General features: G+C 37.3%; 1 protein-coding gene across 15 annotated transcripts in view; it reads left to right on the top strand.

Moving 5' to 3' along the window:
- The window catches only part of UNC79 (unc-79 homolog, NALCN channel complex subunit), a 163,360-nt gene that overhangs the window by 5,499 nt on the left and 133,999 nt on the right, over nucleotides 1-23,862 (top strand). For 14 of the 15 annotated variants that reach the window (XM_070753485.1, XM_070753465.1, XM_070753529.1 and 11 more), the window contains exons 3-5: nucleotides 10,030-10,334; nucleotides 12,718-12,888; nucleotides 20,973-21,065. In XM_070753485.1, coding sequence (XP_070609586.1) covers nucleotides 10,030-10,334; nucleotides 12,718-12,888; nucleotides 20,973-21,065 — 569 coding nt within the window. The remainder of the gene's footprint in view (nucleotides 1-10,029; nucleotides 10,335-12,717; nucleotides 12,889-20,972; nucleotides 21,066-23,862) is intronic. The other variant, XM_070753573.1, reaches the window with a different exon arrangement.

Genomic DNA, 23,862 nt, shown 5'->3' with positions numbered 1-23,862 from the left:
GTGTAATCCATCTGAAAGGTAACAAGTTAGAAAAGATAACCTTCTCATGCAAAGGGAAGCATTTTGTTCTATTTTACATACCTTGGTTTTATTTTTATTTTTATTATATTATTCTGCTACATTCTGTAGACTGGGCCATGGCTTGCCAAGGTTAACTGCATGCTACCCAACATCCAATTCTAAATTCACAAATAAAAGCTTGGGTTGATTTTACTGATACTCAGCTTTAGAAAATCCAGAGGTTTATCAACCCAATTGATAGCCTTCTGTAAACTAGAAAATGTACAGTACAGTAGTTATATTATTGCCCTGTAAGGCTAAGCGAGTAAGTTATAATTAGAAATGCCCTCAATGTTTGATTAGTCTTCATTCTGAAAATATTATGAAAAGCAGTAATCTTTATAAGATTTTATAGTAGTCTCAGTTATTCTAGATACTTTTGATAATGAAATTAAAATTTGGACTCTGTCTCAAGTTTGTCCTGCATTCAGGATTTGGTTTAATCCCATCTGCAGTCAATAAAATTAGTAAAAAGCTTGTTTGCTGCATAGCTATAAAGCAGGAATTTTACTACGAAGATTCTCCAGTGCAGATAATCCTTGTCATCAAATTATCTTCTCCTCAGTAATGATGTTATCTTTGAAATGTCAGACTTCACCCCGCATATATTTACCCCAGGCTTTTAATAGCAACTTGATTTATTGAAATTATAGGCAACTATTTGTGACAAGATTTTCCAGCTGATTGATGCAGATCATACTGTTGATAAAAGTAGAGGAAAATGTTAGACTTTTTAAAGCAATTAGTAAACCAATGGTCTCTCCATTTACTCAGTACTCATGAATTTATGGCAAAATCAAAATGAATTCGGCTATTCTAAATAGTTCAATGCGGAAGCTAATATTAACACGCATGTATCGTATAGTAATCGTATAGTAATCATTTTTCATAAGCATATTTTAGATGGAGCTAAAGTTTAGGAATAGAAATCTAAATAACCCCAAACTGTTCTTTGAGCCAAGCTTGATCTGGTGATTTTTTGGCTGCATCCAGATAGCGAGTTTTAGAAATGGTTTGCCACTGGCCTCTTCCAATTTCCTAATATTGTCTTAGCTAAAAAATTACTTTGGAAATTAGAAATAAGATAGAATAATAGGACTGCATGGTTGATTACTCAACCACGACCCTCTGGAAAATAATGCTTCAAAACTGTTGCTAAGATTTTGTAAAACATTTTATGGAAGGAAGATCCATACTTATCTGAATGGCTACATTACCAAACACTCATAGTATCTCTTAATATTTGATCAGAACTCTAACCAAACTTACTGCAATTCTTTTTCTGATCTTAGACATATTTTTCCCTTTAAACCTCAATTTTCCTTCAGGAGCCAATGTATAGTAGTAACGATGAGAAGTAGAATGTGGTGGACTGAGAAGAGATGAGATCCAAATTCTCATTAGACATTGCAGTGTTTTGGGTAATATGGGTTAATAGAATCTCTCAGCCCCACTCACTTCATAGGATAGTTAGAACAATGAAATATTTGGATTTCATCCCTGAAATATGCAAACCTAGCACTTAAAAGTTCTAAAACCATGTGTATCCTTTCTTTAGATTGCATGGCTGCACAGCATAGTCCACTTAGAACTTCTAAAGAATATACAGCATATTAAATTAGTTTTCTTAAAACTAATTTCTAATAGATTAGTTTTCTTAAGGAATAGGTAGCAAACACTGCATTAACATAGCCACTCTTAAATATATATATTTCTTTCGTATATGATAAACGTTAATATGAATAGTAATGGGACAGATGAGAAGAACACACAGTTCAGTTCTTAGCAATGTCAACCTCTCTCCATCAAAACTTGTAGTCATATAGGAAGACATTTTCTGTAAAGAATTCAATGCCACCAGCATAATATGAAAATAGATGTTGCTCTATTAGCTGAATGTATCTTAACTTCCCATGTGCTCAAATGAGTTTAAACCAAAATCCTGTTGCTCATTATGACTTCAGAACAGTCATGATCAATTGAGTGATCTTCAGATGTGGTTGGCTAAAGCCACCTTGAAGTCTCAGAAAAAAGCTAAAATAATCTTAGGCCTGAAGAATAAGGGAGCTAATGCAACTATATATAGAGAGAATTCTCTATTCAGCAAAGTAAATTCTTTATATTGTAAATTAAATAAAAACTAAAGTTCAATCCAGAAATTCCTTTTATATATGTGTGAGTGTGAGTGTTTATATGTATACTATAATGTTTATATGTACACACACACGCACACCATTTCACTGAGCCCTTATTTGGCTGCTAGTCTTTACAAGTATGTTGCAGAGTTCTGTGTGTTGTGGAAATGGGTAGAGATTATGGAGGATGACTTTAATAGAAATATGAAGGGTCCCTTGTCTACGTAAAGGTTTCTGCATACAATATCTCCATCAAGGGTATCTTTCATAATCTCTACAACATTGTCAAAATTCTTGTAGTTACCTTAGATCTAGTCTAGAGGTAGGAAAGCTGTGTTTCTCCAGGTGTTCTTGATCTTTATCATCCCAAAACAATGGAATGCAAGACCTGGAGCCCAGCTATATCTGCAGCTGCAGAGCCCAGCTATATCTGCAGCTGCCACAAAAATTGTTTCATACAAAAAGTGGCACACTGAAAAATCAAACTGTTTTGCCATAGTTTACTCAATTATTTTATAAATGAAGATTGAATGGAACCAATATATTTTGTTGACTTTCATTAAGGACGATCTGGGTTGCATTTCAATTTGCTCCTAAAGTATCTTTCTTTTTAGTCACCCCAAGGATAAAAACATGACCCTTGATTTACAGACATCTTGAGAGGGTATCAAATTTGGGGAGGGGAATTGGGCTATGCTGGTTTTAATTGGAAAGATGGGAAAATGGAAAGAAATTGCATTGAATTTTTTGACAAACAAAACATCACATAAAACAATCACCATGCACAGCGCATAATACATTGATTCATTGAGCTCCTCCTTAAGTTTTTGGCCAAAAGCATTTCTCTGCATTTAAGCATGAATTTAATTTTCATGCATTGTTCATTTCCAACCTGTTTTATCCCAAGTTTCCACTGTGATTATAAAAATTATAAAAATGTAATAATTTACCTCATAAAAATAAGTTCTTAATAGGTTGACATTTCTATTAGTAGATTTCTGTTATTCAAAAACAAGTCAGGGTCTAAATAACCTTTTAAAAGCGTCTGCATACACAGTCAGATTATTCAGTTTTGTTTTGTTTGAAAATGACAGTGTGTCCGAAAGAGTTGATAAATGCAATTTGAACTTCAGAAATTATTTTTGAAATGGTGATAGTGACTTACAGTTTTCACTTTAGGATGCCCAAATACAAAAGTGAAGATAAGATAGGCTAGAAGAATCACAGTTACACAGAAGCAAAGGAAACTGTTCCCACTCTCTTACACAGGTGCCATTAAATATACAAAAGCCCTTTCCTTTTTTTGTTCCCTCTCCATATGATCCTAGAGAAATGTAAACTGGAATGGAATGAAATAATAGAATAATAGAATAGAATAACAGAGTTGGAAGAGATCTTGGATGTCTTATAATCAACACCCTGCTTAGGCAGGAAACCCTGTACCATTTCAGACAATGGCTGTCCAATCACTTATTTAAAACTTCAAGTGTTGGAGCATTCACAACTTCTGGAGGCAAGTTGTTCCATTGATTAACAGTAAGGAAATTTCTCCTTAGTACTAAGTTGCTTCTCTCCTTGATTAATTTTCACCCATTGCTTCTTGTCCTACCCTCAGATGCTGTGGAAAATTCCCTCTTCTTTGTGGCAACCTCTGAGATATTGGAACATTGCTATCATGCCACTCCTAATCCTTCTTTCCATTAAGACAGCAACTTTATATGTTTTAGCTGCCAGTCCCCTAATCATCTTTGTTGTTCTTCTCTGCACTCTTTCCAGAGTCTCAACATCTTTCTTACATTGTGACAACCAAAACTAGATACAGTATTTCAAGTATGGCTTTCCTAAAGCTTCATAAAGTGGTATTAACACTTCACGTGATCTTGATTATATTCCTCTGTTAATGCAGCCTAGAACTGTGTTGGCTATTTTGACAGCTGCAGCACACTGCTGGCTCATATTAAAGTGATTGTCCACTTGGACTCCAAATCTCTCTCACAGTTATTGAGCCAGGTACCATCTATGCTATACCTGTGCATTTGGTTTTTCTTGCCTAAATGTAGAAACTTACTTTTTTCCACCTTTGCATTTCATTTTGTTAGATAGCATCCAGTGTTCAGGTCTGTCAAGATCCTTCTGTATCTTAAGCCTATCTTCTGGAGTGTTCCTGACAGCTTCGTTAATCTACAAATTTGATTAGGTCCTTATCTATCCCTTCATCCAAATCATTGATGAAGATGTTAAAGAATACTGGGTCTAAAACAGAGCCTTGGATACTCCACTTGATACCTTCCTCCATGTAGATGCAGTTTGGTTGAGGACTAAATGTTGAGTACAGTTGGGCAGCCAGTTACAAATCCATCTGATTGTGATGCTGTCTAACCCACGTTTGTCTGTCTTATCAAGTAGTAGGTTGTGGTCTACTTTATCAAATGCTTTACTGAAATCTAAGTAGTTATATCTACAGCATTTCTATGGTCCACTAATTTTGTCACTTTGTCAAAGAATGTAATACAATTTGTCTGGCATGATTTGTTTTTAACAAACTCATGTTGGCTTTTGGTTATGACTTTGTTTGCATTTAGATATTCACAGATTCTTTGGTTGATTATCTTTTCCAGAATTTTCCCAAGTATTGAGAGAAATCTGGCCGATAGTTTCCTGGATCTATTTCCCCCCTTTTTTGAAGATGGGAAGTACTTCAGCTCTTTTCCAGTCCTCTTTTAGTTCTTTGGTGCTTCAGAATCTTTGAAAGATATAGTTTAGTGGTTCTGAGATCATGCATGCCAGTTCCTTCAGAATCTTGGGGTATAATCCATCTGGTTCTTGTGCTTTGAACTCACCTAGGGTAGACAGGTGTTCCCTTACCATTTTCTTCCCTATTTTAAATTGTATTATTAATCTGTTTTTTATAGTACTGTTTTTGATAGGTTGGATTAGTTTTTCCTTTTGTGTAAAGACAGACGCAAAAAATTCAGTTAAGCAATTCTGTTCTCTCCCTGTTGCTTGTCATCTTCCTGCCACTTTCAATATCCTAACTACATCCGGTAGGAACATCTTTGGAAAGGCATAATTGTGTACAGTTTTTACACTCAAATGTCCTTTTGTGACTGAAATTTTTGAGCACATTGAGAATTCTTTATGTTAGAGCTGTGCATCTTTAAAAAGATGCTTTGCAATATATAAGAGCAGATATAAGTCACCTCTTTTTAAATAACTTACAGCAGCTGTACCTTGAAAAGTGCATGTCGCTGCCTTGGTATCGGCTCCTGGGGGTTGCATAAACAAAATGTTAAAAAGTTATGATATTTATATAGTTACTTACCAAGCACATCTAAATTATATTAAAGTAACCAAAATACCTTTATAATTCCCAAGACATGTCACAACTTTTGAACAGCCCTAATGGAAATTGAATGTTGAAAAATTTGACACACCCTAACAAGGGGTTAGTCTAGAAGACAGCTAAGGTCCATTCCAACTCTTTTATACTGAAATTCTGAAATGTTGCATGTACGTGGACAGCACCTTTGCTTTCCTGGCAAACCTAGAGAAAGAGTATATTTGTATCTGTAGCATACAGAAACAAGATCATCTTCTAATACAATCCTATGAGGTTGCAAACAACAATTCAGTTCCAAAGAAGTGCTTTATACACCTCCTCATTCACAGTGAAGCATTATTTACATAAAAGTTGTTTGTGGAAATGTGAAAACCAAGTATATGACAAATCCCAACATGCAGTGCAACACTCTTTTGGCTAAGGAGATAAAAGGCTTTACCACAGGGGTGAAATTCAATTTCCCCCCCTTACTGGTTCTGTGGGTAAGGCTTGATGGGCATGGCAGGGGAAGGACACTGCAAAATCTTCATTCCCACCCCACTCTGGGGCCAGCCAGAGGTGGTATTTGCCAGTTCTCCAAACTGCTCAAAATGCCTGCTACTGGTTCTTCAAACTACTCAAAATTTCCAATGCCAGTTCTCCAGGACATGTCAGAATCTACTGAATTTCACCCCTATTGTACCATCAGAATTTAGAATAGCAAGAGAATAAGTCTAGCCATTGTATTGGAAATCTTAATAACTGATAGAGAATCAGCGATTGAAACTGTTGCCTCATTTATGTAGTTGTCCTTTACATGGAACTGCCCTACATGCAACTATTAAAACAGCAGTTCCCAGTTTGACATTCTCCAGATATGTTGAGCGTTCCTATTTGGCATGGGAATAGTAGTCCCAATATGTCTGTATTAGTAGTCCCAATATGTCTGTATTAAACAAAACCCTTATTGATAATTAAATAATTACTTTTAGGGAAACTTAAAACTGATTTTTGTCTTTAAACTTTCTGAGCAATACCCTAGCCGTATCTGAAGATACAAATGACACAGCCAGGTGGATCCAGTAGCCCCGTAAGTGGAAGTTTAATTTTGGAATGCTTCTGCTGGAGGAAATGCATGAGATTCCAAATTTTTCATCTTCATAAAAAGCTGCTCTATATATGGAAGTCAGCATGTAGGAATACCAGAAGGAGGAAAAGCCACTCAGATATGCCTCTTCCACTTATATCAGCAAAATCTCCTTCAAATCTCAGTCCTTCTGGAATGGAGGGAAGCTTTTCAGCCATGAATGGAAACTAGTCTGTATTGTTAATACCTTCTAAACAATTTATCTGATGAGATTTATTAGATTGTGGTTAACTCTGCATTAATATTCATATGAAGGAAAGACTAGTTTTGAAAAACAACAGAAGGGGATGAAGAAGCAGAGTGTCTTGTAGATTTGACTGTCCAAAAACCGAAAGGCTTCTTCCATATATAAAAAGCATTTATTCTTGTTTCTTATTTGGAAACAAGCAAAAGACAGAAAGTGTCTTGCAAATCCACTAACATTATTGCTAACAACATTAGTGAAAAGGGAAAGAAAGGAGAGAGTTTGAAGAAGGGTCAGGAGAATTGTTTGTTCCCTTTATCATACAAAATGTTGTGTTGGTAAACACAGATGTAAACGGAACAAGATATGATGTGAGTGCTTATTGGTCAGAATGGCTTTATAGCAGCACAGACTTCATATGCCTCTGCATATTTTTTTTTAAAGAACATGAATAAAAGCATGATATTGCCCTCATATTTTGCTATGGGACTTTTATTTGGCACATGTTTTGTTGTGGAAAAAATATTGACCTAGAAAAGCTTTTGACCTGAACTTTATGTTCTCTTATCCTTAGAGAATATATGAGAAGAAGAATTGTGGGAAACAAATCAAAACATAGTTTTTATCACTGAGATATTTCAATAATAAAAGTCATTACACTTTTAGGAAACAGACTGGATGAGGGTGGATTACTGCATGATGGGATATGTAGTCTCTGGACACAACAGTTCCATATTGAAGAGGACAACCTTGAGTCAAAAATTGGCATTGAGTGCACAAATACATATGAAAACTAAAGCTCAATATGATTTAATTATTGCTGCCAAATAAAGTGAATAATTTAGTGAAAATCAGAATGAAAACTAATAAGAAAGCAAGTAGAAAGATACAGCACAGGTGATCAATTAAAAAACTCTCCCTCCTTTGGGCTTTTATTACGATTAAGGTAGACAAGCTACTGGTCTAATGTAATAAAAATCAGTATCTTTTATCCCTACATTTCTGTTTATTACAATTTAGCATTGCTACTAGGGTAATTTTTGGATATGTTGCATTTAGATGATTTTTTGGTTTTATTTTATTAATAACTTTCATGGCAACTGGATAATAGTTAACTAGAAATCAATTTAGATGAACTGTTATACAAGGCACAATAAATATTTTAGAATTTAAATATCTTAGTATTCTCCAGCTACACAAGTTAAAGCTTTGGGACTGGGTCCATTCTCTACAGCAGTTCCCCACAGTTTGGTGCATATCAATTATGTGGGCCCCCGAATTCTCAGCAAATGACAAATTGAGAATTCTGTGTATTGTAATGCTAACTAAGCTTAAGGGTACCAAACTGGGGAAAGTAGCTTTGTACACTGGATGAAAAAAAAAGGGCACACTTGAACACACTTGTACATTTATAGACTGCAGCGCCATAATATGCTGTCTTTGTCCTAGAGCTATCTGTTACTTTCCCCCTGCTATCTTTGAAGATATCATTTGGGAATTTTTGCTTCTGAATAATCAAATAGTTGAGTCTAATAAAAGAAGGACTTTAAAAAATATTAAGATGTTTTTCTACACTCTTCTCAATAACCATCAGTGGAAAGTTAATTTCTGCAGTATGTAGAAAATTAACCATAGTCACAATGATAAGTGATTTTTCAAATAGTTTCTCTTTCATCACACAAAGATTAATGGATTTGTAATTTGGTGTAATGTAAATACACTTTTTATAACTTAATTCTCTAACACAAATCATTTTTGCAAGAATGGCAAATATCTGTAGCTCGGGTGTAGGACAAGTGTGAAGGTTCGTTTTTCAAACATTTCATTACCAGGCTAGGTAACATCTTCAATGCAATTTAAGGAATCCATCCCCTTAAACTCCACTGAAAATTTTACCTATCTGGTAACAGTACATTCACAAACAAGCCCACGCGAAATGAAACTTCACCCTCACAAATAATTTTATAATAAAGTAGCTTTTCTGATTTCAGTAGGAGTCAGGGTGTGCTTAAGATAATAATGCTAAACTTACTTATTTGGTGCCCAGTTAGACTACTTTCTGATTGTTGTTATACTCTTTTTGCAAGTCTCAGATTATAAAGCGCTTTACTAGCTAGATTATGGCCTTTTAGTTTGCTTACTTAGCAGCAGTTTTAAAACAGTTGTTTTTTTAAAAAATAGCATAATTTGATTATGAGGATTTTCAGAAGATGCAGCAGTCTATTTTTTGCTTCCCATGAAGCTTTTCTTTCATTCTAAATTATTTTTCCTTTAGTTTGTAAATTCATTAAATAATGTAAGTAGCAAAACAATGAATGCTAACACCTTTTCTGCTATGCAGTTATATATAACTGATAATGCTTGCTTAGTCCTTAGAAAATAACCACAATATAGAACAGCATTATGTTTCCTTCCTGCCCCCAATTAAAAGCAGACACAAATTATCATTCTCATTAGCTCACAAACATATGCTGCAGCCCATCAATTATATATTATTTTAAAGCTTACCTAATGTAGTTTAGCTAACATTTTAGAAATATATATTATTTCTAAATCCATGTGCCTGTTGAAATCTCATTATCTCAGATGATACTGAAAGACTGTCATGAAACAGTATCATGTATTACATACAGACATTATTTTAATGCAATAAACATGTGATTTTTAAGGTTCTCTTAACAAACACACATGTTTATTTTTTGCTAAAACATGTTTCTGTAAGTGTCACACCTATCTTTTGCAAGTATTTTATCTTTGGTTTTCCAATCATGAGTTTCAAAATTTATCTCAATATTTATTTGATAAAAGGTCAACAATGCAAACAATTAACATCGTGCTGCTGTAGCTTTTGTTTTCTTTAACAAATCACATCCAATTCCGTAGAACTGTAAAACATAGGTGTGCCACTGAAACATGCATTTTTATATTTTTGCTCCTTATGAACCAGATAACACATGAGATGCAATGGAAATTTCCCCACTTGTAGTAATTTTTGAACTGTATTTCTCCTAAGCATGGAAGTAAATGGTTGCTAGATTTTTCAAGATGCCTTAGTATTGGTAGAGACTGCATCTCATGTGGGATGTATCTGGAGTTTTATTATTTGTTTTATAGTGTCATTTCAATGTAATGTGCTGTTCTTTGTGTCTTTGTTGTCTCTTTTTTTTCTTTGTCCCCCCAACAGCATTTTGTCCCGCACAGGGAAGAAGGAGAATCAAGATGCCTCCAATTTGACAGTGCCCATGACCATGTGTCTTTTTCCTGTGCCATTCCCACTCACCCCATCTCTAAGACCACAGGTCAGTTCCATCAACCCTACTGTTACTCGCTCCCTCCTTTACAGCGTCCTGCGAGATGCTCCTACTGAACGAGGCCAGCAAAGTCGGGATGCTCAGTTATCTGACTACCCATCATTGGACTATCAAGGACTATACGTGACATTGGTGACTCTGCTGGATCTAGTTCCTTTGCTACAACATGGCCAGCATGGTGAGTGAATTCTTCTTATACTCAACACGATTCATAAAAATTGTAGGCATGTTCAGGCATATTTGGTGGTGCAGTGGTTAGAGTGCAGTACTGCAAGCTGCTTCTGCTGACTGCTGGTTGTAGTTCACCAGTTCAAAGCTCACCAAGCTCAAGGTTGACTCATCCTTCCAAGATGGGTAAAATGAGGACCCAGATTATTGGGGGCAATATGCTGACTCTGTAAACTACTTAGAGAGTCAGGCACTGTGAAATGGTATATAAGACTAAGTGCTATTGCTATATTTCAAAATATCTCCAAATCAGATGCCTTCAGATGTATATGGACTAAAGTGGCCATTTCCCCAGTCTACAGCCTATTAACCATACTACCTCTTATTATGGATTTTGTTTTTTGTAATCCAAATAAAGTCTAGGAGGGGAAGATTGGCTTAATATTACTTTGTAAAACTTAAGTCATTTTTAATTGCCACAGATAAAAATGTGTGTGCATGAGTATGTAATTGCACATGCACACACAGTCTTTTATATATTGAATTCAGCAATGGCTTGTCAGGATTTCTTTTTATAAGCCGTATGTTTGGATTTTACATTAATATTTTGTCTAAATAAGGTAAGAAATTATGTAACTGATTTTTGGTAATAATAATTCAAGAGACTGAATAGATTGACAAAAATATTAAAGAAATAACCTGGAAGCTCCAGGGTTTCCATATCTGCACCTGGAATAAAAAATAAACAGCCTGAAATTAATACACACACACACACACACACACACACAAACACACACACACAATATTAATTCCTGTATGTATGCAGTATATATAGCAATATTTGTAAACTTTGAAGCTGCAGTGCTATCCATGTATTTTTTGTCATTATTTCTTTTGTGTGAAAAGTGTATATATATGTAATGTATATACAGTATATGATTCATCAGATCAATGTGTGACCGAAGCATAGCAGTATATTAATTGTTTTCAGTGTAAATTTATTGTCTTGTTTACTGGGGACATAAGGAAACAAAGATTTTTGTGGTAATTGGCACAAGTGCTATAACTGAACTAAAACCCATTTTGAAATATTAGGATCATATTTAGCTGCATGTCCAGAAATCTCACGGACTAAAATATTAGATATTACAATATTGTAAAACGTGGCTGTATTGCAGCCAACACTAAATAGGTTCATGATCTACTAATTTTAATTGGATCAACTATGATTAAAATCAATCATAGATACTTCAGGTGTAGTATTGCTACTAGTATCTGAATATTTGGTCATTTACCGTTTAATGTTGCAACCCATAGTTCCCTCTAAGCTGAGCAGTGAGCAATCGCTCACTTAAAAATCATCATCAACTCAGAGTTTTCCAAACCTGCCCAGAAGCCGAGAAGGAAAGAGTGAGATGGAAGGAGAGAGAGTGGAAGAGAGGAAGAGAGAGAAACAGATAGAAAAAAGAGAGGAAGGAAAAGAGAAAGAAAAAGAATGGGAGTAAGGAAGAGAGAAAGAAAATCAAAATCTAGTTTGAAACTAGCTCAACTATTCAAGTGGCATTTTGATATTGATAGAGTTGCCCTATTATGAGCTCACTGTTATAGACACACAGTACAGTATTTTATTTTGAAATTCTCTGAGGCAAAACAGGGTGGGTTTTTTATTTGTTTGTTTGTTTGTTTGTTTGTTTGTTTGTTTGTTCGTTCATTCATTCATTCATTCATTCATTCATTCATTTATTTATGTGCCGCCCAGTCCCAAAGGGACTGCCGCTCAGACACTATACTTTTCTGCCCCCCCCCCCAAAAATAGAGGGAACACTGTTGCAACCTTCAATTTTGCAGACAGTGTTATTCAATGAGTTAGCAGGAAATATCATTAAGTACCAGGAGTTCCATATAAGAAAGATGGATCCCATTATCAGTTTTCAGAGACAATCCAAGGATCTTCTGGATATGAGTTGTTTCTTATCAGTTTTTGAAAGTGCAAGGATAACAGTGCATGAAGTGATGATAAAAAGTTTCACAAGAATTTTCCTGTTCATTGGTGGGGGTGTTAATTTTGGTTTTAGGCTACTTTGGGGCATAAATTCTAATTTCCTGCCACTTATTGTACCTTCTACCAATGTACTTAGAGGTTGTTTCATAGGTGGTTAAATAATTTCCACTTTTTTTCCTTTTTAGTAAGTAATGATAGACCAGGCAGTGTAGACGATTGAACAATATGTTTCAACTCTAGTTTTCCCGCCATCATCTTCCTTCCCATTTCAATCCTTTTACCTCTTCTGCTAAACCTGTTTAACTAATAAGGACATAAAATAGGAAAAAAAACCTTCACACAGTAATTGCCATTGTGTATTCATATTGGTTGTTCTTTGTGCCTCTGACAGATCTTGGACAGTCCATTTTTTATACTACTACATGTTTGTTACCTTTTCTCAATGATGACATCTTGAGTACTTTGCCGTACACAATGATATCTACTTTAGCTACATTTCCACCGTTTCTGCACAAAGATATCATAGAGTATCTCAGCACATCATTCTTGCCCATGGCAATATGTAAGTAAATTTGGTTTATTTGTATTTGCATGTAAGTGAATTTGGCTTTGGCTTGTGAAGGCGAACAGCATATTCTGGTTCGGAAGGTTGATTTTTAGAATACCCAAAGAGCTATAAATGCATGGGATGAATTGGCCAAAGGATTCAAATGTATTTATTTATTTATAAAATTTATCGGGCACAATCTTATCATAAGGTGCCTCTGAGTGGAATACATTCATAAAAATATATTTACATTAAATCATAAATAAATTAAAGCCAAAATTTAAAATCTAAAGACATGTGGGATGGGCAAGGAGGTGGAATTGGGGAGGTAGAATCTGCTGTTAATTAATCACCCCCAGTGTATTTTCCCCCCTTTGGGGCTCAAGGTCACCTGGCAGAGCCAGATCTTTAAGCTCTTATGCAAGGATAGGACTGGGGCCAACCTCACATTAGAGGGGAGCAAGATGTTGCAGGAGGCAGGAGCAACAGCAGAGGAGACCCTCCTCCTTGACCCTGAATTCAGGAAGGAGCAACAGCAGAGGAGACCCTCCTCCTTGACCCTGAATTCAGGAGCATTTGTTGTACTTCTTATCTTCTAGTTTTTGTTTTTAATAATTAAGGACTGCATATGGATGATTCTAGGCAAAAAGAAAATAGTTTCCTCACAAGTTTGTTTCAGGCCTTTTGAATCTCTTAAATATGTGTACATCCCCATGGGGATTCCACTATTTCCACATGCCATTGGATTGGGACTTTTTTGCACTGATATACAACATCCGTCTTCAAGAAAATAAAATTCAGAAAAGACAATAGTTTTAGGGTTAATATAATAGCTGGTTCTTTAATCAATTTAAAATCTGGTAACCATTCTCAAAACAATCAACAAATTCAGTCTGCCCTTCTATCACAAAAGAGAGGAATTAATATCAAAAGAGTAGGAGAAAACTTTCATACCCTAATTTGTTTCTCATTTGAAGGTAGATTACTTACCAAAATTTTGGCACTGTTATTTTTCCCCAATACATCTTATTAAATAGATTTCTGTCATTTTTTCCCTTGAGGTTTACAGTATTCAAACTGGGTTGCATGCAGCAAAACAGGTTTCATGTTAACACTTTAGGAAAAGGGAGCCCAATCTGACTGCTGTGAACAGTTTCTCTGATGCCCAGTGGATACTTTTCCATTTTAAAAAGACTTTTCATTTAAAAAAATAAGGTGATGTGCCTTAAATTAAATTGCATCCCCAGAAGCCCCATTAATATTGGAAAATACAGGGTAATTGCAATCCAATGCCTGCTTGGAAGTATGCAGCAATATGGAAGTATGCAGTATATACCAATAATATATTAATTGCACCTTTGTTTTATGTGTATTTTATCAGAATACTATTGGGAGAACTTTATTTCTCTTTTAAAATGTCCTCTCCTCAAATGTTTGATTTTCTTTTTAATTGTTTTGTATTCACCAGAATAAGCTATTTGCAATGTTTGAACAATATATCCATCTCCCAAATTGTGTAGCTTTTAGCTTTCTGTGAGAATCATCCAGAACTTCTCATCTCCATTAAAACTCCTAACAATGCATTTTTTTCAAAGAATAACACCTGAAATAATTGGCTTATGAGCCTCTGGTCGACTGAGAAGATGGTTTGCCTTATATTTGTCTACCCTTGAGCTATATAATTTTCTACTTGCTCTTTATTCTCTCTAAATTATTGTGACTTGTTATTCTTTTTTATGTGAAGCTCCACATTTACTATACGCTACGCTACGATACACTACGCTATGCTACGCTACTATACTATACTATACTATACTATACCCCCCCACACACTGTAATAAGGTTGATATAGAAATAAGCAAGCTTTAAAATTGGGTGGGAATATCAAGAACGAAGTTGAGAAGGCCATAGAATTTGTACTGCTAGTATGGTGGGCAGGTATCCTATTAGGGGTTCCCAACAAGGGTGCTTGTACCCTCACTAGGTAGAGGATGGAATTTTCTGGGGTACAACAAAGATTGTTTGTGTCCCTTATGAGATGGAACTTAAGACAAAGAGTACCTTGTGTCCTTAGTGATGAATCACAATTCACAATTTATTGAATAGAACAGAACAGAATAGAATAGAATAGAATAGAATTTTTTTATTGGCCAAGTGTGATGGACACACGAGGAATTTGTCTTGGTGAATATTGTCTCAGTGTACATAAAAGAAAAGACACATTTGTCAAGAATCATAAGGTACAACACTTAATGTTAATTTGAGTACAAAGAAGCAATCAAATTATATTAGGAACCAGTCAATGTAAATCATATGGATACAAGCCCTTCATGGCACCGGACCAGAATATCTTCGGGACCGCCTCCTGCCGCACGAATCCCAGCGACCGGTTAGGTCCCACAGAGTCGGCCTCCTTCGGGTCCCGTCGACTAAACAATGTCGTCTGGCGGGACCCAGGGGAAGAGCCTTCTCTGTGGAGGCTCCGACCATCTGGAACCTGCTCCCCCCTGAGATTAGGATTGCCCCCACCCTCCCTGCCTTTCGTAAACTCCTTAAAACCCACCTCTGTCGTCAAGCATGGGGGAACTAAAACATCTCCCCCTTGCCCATGTTGTTTTGCCATTTGATTGATTGACTGTGTGCCTGTTTTTTATGTATATTGGGATTGTTTTATGAATTTTTTAATTTAAAATTGTAATTAGATTGGTGGGAATTTGTTACTATGTACTGTTTTTATTATTGTTGTGAGCCGCCCTGAGTTTGCGGAGAGGGGCGGCATATAAATCCAATAAATCTAATCTAATCTAATCCACAAGTTACAGTCATACAGTCATTAGTGGGAGGAGATGGGTGATGGGAACAATGAGAAGATTAATAATAGTGCAGACTTAGTAAATAGTTTGACAGTGTTGAGGGAATTATTAATGATGGTGTTCGGGGGAAAACTGTTCTTGTGTCTAGTTGTTCTGGTGTGCAGTGCTCATTTTGAGGGTAGGAGTTGAAACGGTTTATGTCCAGGATGCAAGGGGTCTGTAAATATTTTTACAGCCCTCTATTTGTCTCATGCACTATACAGGTTCTCAGTGGAAGGCAAGTTGGTAGCAATTGTTTTTTTCTGCAGTTCTAACTGTAATGACTAATAATAATAATTTATTAGATTTGTATGCCGCCCCTCTACGAGGACTCGGAGCAGCTCACTAACTATCCTCTGAAGTCTGTGTCTGTCTTGTTGGGTGGGAGTTCAAACATTAATGAAATATTTCCTAGGGATGTGGAGAATAGAAAAGATTGGGAACCACTGCTAAATGTCTGTTCGAGGTTTGAAATTCTTACTAAAGTCTGTTCAATTCCACTCTGGTTTAGAGAAAGAAATGTTTGAAGTTGTCTTTTCCAAATTTGTAGTAACCTCAGTCACTATGGCCTAAACATGTATTTTTTAATTGTATCTATTTTCTAAACAGTACAGAATTGATTCAAAAATGAATATTTATTTAATTGCTGCCATTTATTTTTGGCTACTTCCATCTATTGGTGGACATAGCATTGTTCAGTTTAGATGCCGAAGTAGCAACCATTGTTAGAATGTACATATTTACATTTTAAAAAGCTGAAAATATTTTCAGAAATCAGCTTTCATATGACATTATATATTTGTGGATTGCAATATCTAAAAGCTGAAATGGGTCTTTGACATTTTAAATAAATAACTGGAACATTTGTGAGTATTTTTCTTCAATTGATTTTATTTTATTTTCATGGTGTGGATTCTTCACTAGTTTAATTAAGGAATCATATGTGTGCCTTTTTCCTAGTTAAGCAAAGACAAACCACCATATTTTAAACTATTTCAAGCATTTTAGAATTTCAGTTTGAGCTCCAGTATATATGTGTAATAGGTAGAACTGTATTCCTGTATCAAAGAAGTAAGTTCAGCATCATGGTCTTACCCTGGCAGGGAAGTGGGTGGTTCATTAAAATTCATTAATTAAACGAATGGAGTGGAAAAGAGCAAAAACCAGCCAGGTAACTTTACCAGCATACCTGAAGGGCTAGAGATTAATGTTCTGTGGGGAAGGGACACAGAACAAAATATCTTGCAAAATCTACTGATTTTTTAAAAAAATCACTACAAGTTCTGTCATGTTGTCAAGTTGAAAAGAAAAAGAGATCTCTATAAGCATTTCATTTTGGGAATAACAATACACTCTGACAAAATATTCAAAATAAGACCCCCTCTTGCAGGTCTTGGGCAATGAGATTTAACTTGTGTGACATATTTTATAACCAGACTCAATTGTAACTGATCTTGAGCTGAGCAAAATGGACTCTGCTGGGCACTTAAATATGAGTATGATTATATACCAGATCTATTGGATAGTGAGGAAATGAGGAAATCCTACTGAAAGAAAACACATTACTTTTTAAAAAACAGTATACATTGGGGTTTTTTTAAAGTACCGTAAGTTATCAGAAACCAAGCAAAATTTTAAAATATTATATTTTTATTGAATATAGGAGAGGCAGGGAAAATGAATTTGAAGTACAAGGAGTCCTTGACTTACAACAGTTCATTTAGTGACCATTCAAAGTTACAATAGCACTGAAAAAAGTGACTTAACCATGTTACTAATTTAACAACTGCATTGATTCACATAACAACTGTGGCACGAAAGGTTGTAAAATGGGGCAAAACTCACTTAACAAATGTCTCCCTTAGCAACAGAAAGTTGTGTTTTTAAGTTGAGGACTATCTCTGTGTATGCTTCTGTACCAGGAGGCATCTACCACAGTAAATTGCGTATACTATGTGGAAGAACTCTCCAGAGGGACATGAAAAGAAATATGAATCTTGAACATTCCTCTAGCAAACACTGTGTTTAAGGGAAAAGCTATTTTTTCTGCATGATAACAATTCTACTATTCCCCAGAGAAAAAGCAGAATTAGGAGAGATAGAATTGAAACTATCATTAAACCGACAAACTGATATCCATATTCACTTACCAAGAAAAGTGATTTTCATTGCTTGATTAAGATGGAGTGAAGCCAGATACTAAGAAACTGAAAACAATTTTTTAAAAGAAATGTAATTCCACTGCTGTCATTCTTCAATGACAAGGGGGATATTGTGATACTAGCAACTATGGAAATGGGAGAGCATTTCTTTAAGATCCTAAAGGTAAGCTGAATTCAGTAGCATATTCTTCCAAAATATTCATGGTTCCAGAAAAATTTTATGGTTTCAGAAAGACTTTATTGCAAAGATGTTTGAACAGTTCTGAAATGTTGTGCGTGTGTGTGGATAGACAGACAGACAGATTTGGAGTAGGTATCACCGAGATGTCAGAAGTCTTTTCTTCCAGCTTTGAAATAGCAACTTCAAATAGAGTGATTTTTAAAACACATGAAGATCCATTTCTAGCGCTATTAAGTTATAAAACAAATCTCATTCCAGAAATCAAGTATATATGAGAAGAACTGACTTTAGATCAACAGCTTCCACCCCTAATTCCAGCCTTGGAAGCAAACAGGCACACTCCCGGACTTGATTTCAAGGAAGTCCATGCAATGGATACAAAGAGAAGAACATGTATGGTGTCAGGGTTCTAAGTAACAGACCCAAAGAAGCTCTGTGGCAGCCCTGAAGCCATTTTGGGAGCATCTTCAAGGCTGCCACATGAGTTGATTAAAGAATAAGGAAAAACAGGCAAAGACCATAAGCCTTGTCTCCTGCAGGTATATTTAATAGTTACTATAACTGTAGCTAATTCTATTTAATCTAAGGCAGCTTGTGTGGAACAAAGATGAACAAACTGATCTGCTACCCATTCTGATACACCTAAGCACATAGTTGATTGTGGCTTATTGTAGAAATCAGATCATTGCCTATCAGTCATTTAACATCACCGAGCAACAAAATCTGGACATTGTTGAGAATGAGGTTCAGAAAATATGGAAAAGGCACATCAGTGGCAAATGTTGTCATTCTTCTACCTAGTCAGGTATGAGAATAGTAACTTCTTCACTGAGCTATTATTTGGTAGGAGTTTAATAATTATTTTGTACTGCCCTGCAGTCTTGAAAAAGACTTTCTTAAAGACTGCAGGGCAGTACAAATACAGTATATGTAATAATATTGGCATTTTCTCATTTGTGCCTAACATATATTCTGGCAGCCCTTTTTCTGTTCTGTCCTCGTGATTTTACCTTCATCACATGAGTGACAGACCTAAGTTGTCCTTGTTTCTATCAACTGTCCTCTTTATTTTGATGCTGTTTAAAGGAATACTGAAATTGTATAAAGTTTATTAGATTTGTCAGTTTGGAGGGAAATCAGGTGATGATTTGAAATGGACAGGCTAAAAATTGCAGTTGGGGACAATAGATTTCATGTTGGCATAGTTAGTATACCATATTTTTCAGAGTACAAGACGCTCTGAAGTATAAGACACACCTAGCTTTTGAGGAGGAAAACAAGGGGGAGAAATCTGCCTCTGCCTCCCAGCAATTTGTCTCCTTGCAGAAAACAGCAGGCAGCCTGTTTCAGTTTGTTTCAGCACAGCCTGATTAGCACAGGCAGCTGATTGTTGCTTGGAGCTGTCTCCCCACAATCAGCTGTTGCAGGCTGCAGGGATTGCCGTAGCCTATTACGGCCTCCGCACCCAGTTTTCAGCCTTCCTACGTCCTATTTTCAGCTTCCGCGCATCCCATTTTCAGCCTGTTTCGGGTGGCGGGGATCAGAATGGGTAGGAAATGGAGTGTGAGGAGGCAGAAAATAGGACATATGGGATGTGGAGGCCAAAACTGGGGTGCACAGAGGCAGCAATAGACAATGGCAATCCCTGCAGCCTGAAACAGCTGATGGTCAGGAGACCAATCCATCCGACAATCAGCTGCTTGTGCTGACTAGGCTGTGCTTGCTGCAAGGAGGCAAATTGCTGGGAGCAGAGGCCATAGGGTGGGGGCTTGTAGGTGGGCGGGCTACATTCAGTGTATAAGATGCACCCAAAATGTCACCCTCTTTTAATGGGGGAAATACATCTTATACAGTGTTCCCTCGATTTTTGCGGGGGATGCGTTCCGAGACCGCCCGCGAAAGTCGAATTTCCGCGAAGTAGAGATGCAGAGGTAAATACACTATTTTTGGCTATGAACAGTATCACAAGCCTTCCCTTAACACTTTAAACCCCTAAACTGCAATTTCTCATTCCCTTAGCAACCATTTAGATTATTACTCACCATGTTTATTTATTAAAGTTTATTAAAAAAAATATTTATTAAAGGCGGACAAAAGTTTGGCGATGACATATGACATCATCAGGCGGGAAAAACCGTGGTATAGGGGGAAAAACAGTGAAGTATTTTTTAATTAATATTTTTGAAAATCCGTGGTATAGCCGTTTTGCGAAGTTTGAACCTGCGAAAATCGAGGGACCACTGTACTCTGAAAAATACAGTAGTTTTCCACCAGCTCAAGAATGAATGGCTAGTACTAATTCAGCAATGTTGAAAAGCCTTCTGTATGCCACAATAAAATGGGAGAAATCAGATACATAAATAAAGTAGACCATTTGAATAATACAGGAACAACAGAGAAAGATATTACAGGTAGTCCTCAACTTACGATCACAATTGAGTCCAAAATTTCTATTGTTAAGTGAGACGTTAGTTAAATGAATTTTGCCCTATTTTACAATTTTTCTTGCCAAAGTTGTTAAATGAATCACTGCAATTGATAAGTTATTAACTCAGTTGTTAAGGGATCAGACTTCCCTGTTGACTTTGCTTGTCAAAAGCTTGCAAAATATGATCACGTGACCTTGGGACACTGCAATGCTCATAAGTATGAACCAGTTGCCAAGCATCTGAATTTTGATCACAGGATCATGGGGATGCTACAAACGTCGTAATGAAAAATTATCATAAGTCACTTTTTTCATTGCCCTTGTCACTTTGAATCGTCACTAAATGAACTGTTGTAAGTTGAGGACTACCTGTATAGGTAAGGTATTAATTCCATATTTGAATGAACTGCTTAGGATATTAATGAGACAAAATTTATATTGCTAACTGCTAATATTTTCTCTTGTTTTCTTTGAAGTGGGTTCTTCAAGGAGAGAAGGGGTACCGGCTCATGTTAATCTTTCTGCATCTTCAATGCTAATGATTGCAATGCAGTATACGACCAATCCTGGTATGTACTAGCTGCCATGGCTGTTTCTTATAGGAACAGAACTATTTGAGGGTGTTTTTAATCCCTCTCACTGTGCACTTATTTTTAAAAGGAATTGAAAATGGCTCTTTTAACTTCTCTAAGCCTAGTGCCTGAAATAGCTATTTTGGTGCTAATTAATTTCACAATGATGCAAAGGTACACTTAGAGATCTGGAAACAGGACCATAAGCTCTATTTTAACACCAAGAAATGGGACAGTTTTTTTTTTTAATCACAATGTCTTTAGTGATAATTGTTAACAACTCTGAAGTTCATATTAAATTTAGATTAAAAGGTGTTGATTGCTTCATGTTTCACATTGGGTAAAGTTTGATATGATAAGGCCTGCTTGGAAACAGATAAATTTTGCCTCCTTCTGTTCAATAAATTGATTGCAGGTAGAGAGAGAGACGAACAGTGGTTACATCAGTACAGTGGAACCCCGACATAAGAGCTGCTCGACTTAAGAGCTACTCGAGATAAGAGCTGGGAGAGGAGAGACATTTTTATATTTTATTTTATTTATTACTTGGATTTGTATGCCGCCCCTCTCCGCGATACGAGCCGAGAAGAGCCGGGCTGGCTTACTTTCCTTCCTTCCCGCGCTGATGCAGAGCCACTCGAACAAAGCGTCGCGCCCCTCTGATGCTTTCGGGTGCTTCTGAAGCGACGCTGGGCTCTTTTGCCGCCAAAAGCGTCAGGGGGGCGTGACGCTTTGTTCGAGTGGCTCTGCATTAGCGCGGGAAGGAAGGAAAGTAAGCCAGCCCGGCTCTTCTCGGCTCGTATCCCGGCACTTGGTGAGTGGAGAGGTGGTCGCCTCCCCTGCCGCCCCACTCTGGGGGTCCTTGGCTTCTGCTGGGGGTGGGGGGATCCGAACGCTGTTTTGAATTTCACATTCCGAGTGGCCCAAACGCCAAAGGCGAACTTCCGCACCTCAGGAGTTAGCTCGCAAACGGCGCGGCTGTTTTAAAACATCGCTGCCGGCCTGGGGGGGGAGAGGGAAAGGGGGGAGAGGGGGGAGAGAAAGAGAGAGGGAGAGAGAGAAAGAGAGAGGGAAAGGGGGGGAGAGGGGGGAGAGAAAGAGAGAGGGATAGAAAGAGAGAGAGAGTGAGAGATGCTCAGTGAGCCTTCCTCTATTTCTTGCTTTCCTTTTCCTTCCTCCCTTCTTTCCTCCCTCTACAGGATTGGGTGGCAGTGAAGTTACTCTCCCCTTTCATAAGTTTCCTTGCTTCCTTCCTCTGTTCCTGTCCCTTCACCCTTTCTTTCTTCCTTCCTTTCTTTCCTTCCTTCCTTTCCTCCCTCCATTTCTTGCTTTCCTTTTCCTTCCTCCCTTCTTTCCTCCCTCTACAGGATTGGGTGGCAGTGAAGTTGAATAAATAACTACAGTTTAATGAATAAAAATAAAAGTTTGCCATGTTGATTGTTTTGGGTAAAAAGAGGAAGGGAAGGAAAGCTCTCAGCTTATCATCTTATTAATAAGTAAAGTTACATTTATTCTTGCAATGTAACTTTGTGAGTTTTTTGAGGGCTGGAACCAATTAAAATTATTTACATTAATTCCTATGGGGAAAAGTCTTTCGAGATAAGAGCTGCTCGACTTAAGAGCGCAGGTCCGGAACGAATTAAACTCGTATCTCGAGGTACCACTGTAATAATAAATGGTTCATGTGGGTGTCTATTCAGTTATTATTTATGGTGAGCTTTTAAAGAAAAAAATAACTGAGCCTAATGTTTAATTAATTAAATTTTACAACTACAGCGATCCCTCGATTTTCGCGATCTCGATCTTCGCGAAACGCTATATCGCGATTTTTCCCACCCGATGACGTCACTCTCTTCCTTTCTCATCTTTCTTTCTCTCTCTCTTTCTCTATCTTGCTTCTTCCTCTCTCACACTCTCTTCCTCCCTCTCTCATCTCTTTCTTTCCTTCTCTCTCTTTCTCTATCTCTCCCCCTCTTGCTCTCGAGCGGCGGGCGGCGGGCGGGCGGGCTAGCGGCGGGCGGGCTAGCGGCGGGCGGGCAGCAGCGAGGAGCCGAAGATCGGGGTTTCCCCTTTGCGTGGGTGGCGGGGAAGACCCAGGGAAGGTTTCTTCGGCCGCCCAGCAGCTGATCTGCTCGGCAGCGCCGCAGCAGCGAGGAGCCGAAGATCGGGGTTTCCCCTTTGCGTGGGCGGCGGGGAAACCCCGATCTTCGGCTCCTCGCTGCTGCGGCGCTGCCGAGCAGATCAGCTGCTGGGCGGCCGAAGAAACCTTCCCTGGGTCTTCCCCGCCGCCCACGCAAACTCCACCATCTGCGCATGCGCGGCCATGGAAAAAGGGCGCGCATGCGCAGATGGTGTTTTTACTTCCACACCACTATATCGCGAAAAATCGAGTATCGCGAGGGGTCTTGGAACGTAACCCTCGCGATACTCGAGGGATCACTGTATTATGTGGATATGCTTTTGAAAAGAGGGGGAAATGATCAGTTGATCTCTGTGTATTAAGTAGCTGGTTACTGATGTCCTTCCTGATAAAAAGAAGGCAATGCCATTACACAATGGCTAGCTGCAAAGTATTCAGACCTTAGCGAGTTCTGCTATGGTAAAATATTTTTACTGCTATGGTAAAATATTTTTGAAATGGCCTGCTTTATTTCTTCTTCGTTTATTGTTGGGTATGCACTAAAATCTTTGGGGAAATTCAGATTGTTAGCTTTTGTTCTAATTGGATAGCAATTATCCAATTTGACCTTTGAAATCTCTCAAGCTATTTGATTTGCCAGAAAGTTAGTAATTA

The sequence above is a fragment of the Erythrolamprus reginae genome, chromosome 1, assembly GCF_031021105.1.
Source record: "Erythrolamprus reginae isolate rEryReg1 chromosome 1, rEryReg1.hap1, whole genome shotgun sequence".
NCBI classification, from domain to species: domain Eukaryota; kingdom Metazoa; phylum Chordata; class Lepidosauria; order Squamata; family Dipsadidae; genus Erythrolamprus; species Erythrolamprus reginae.
This window is presented reverse-complemented; position numbering and strand designations above follow the sequence as displayed.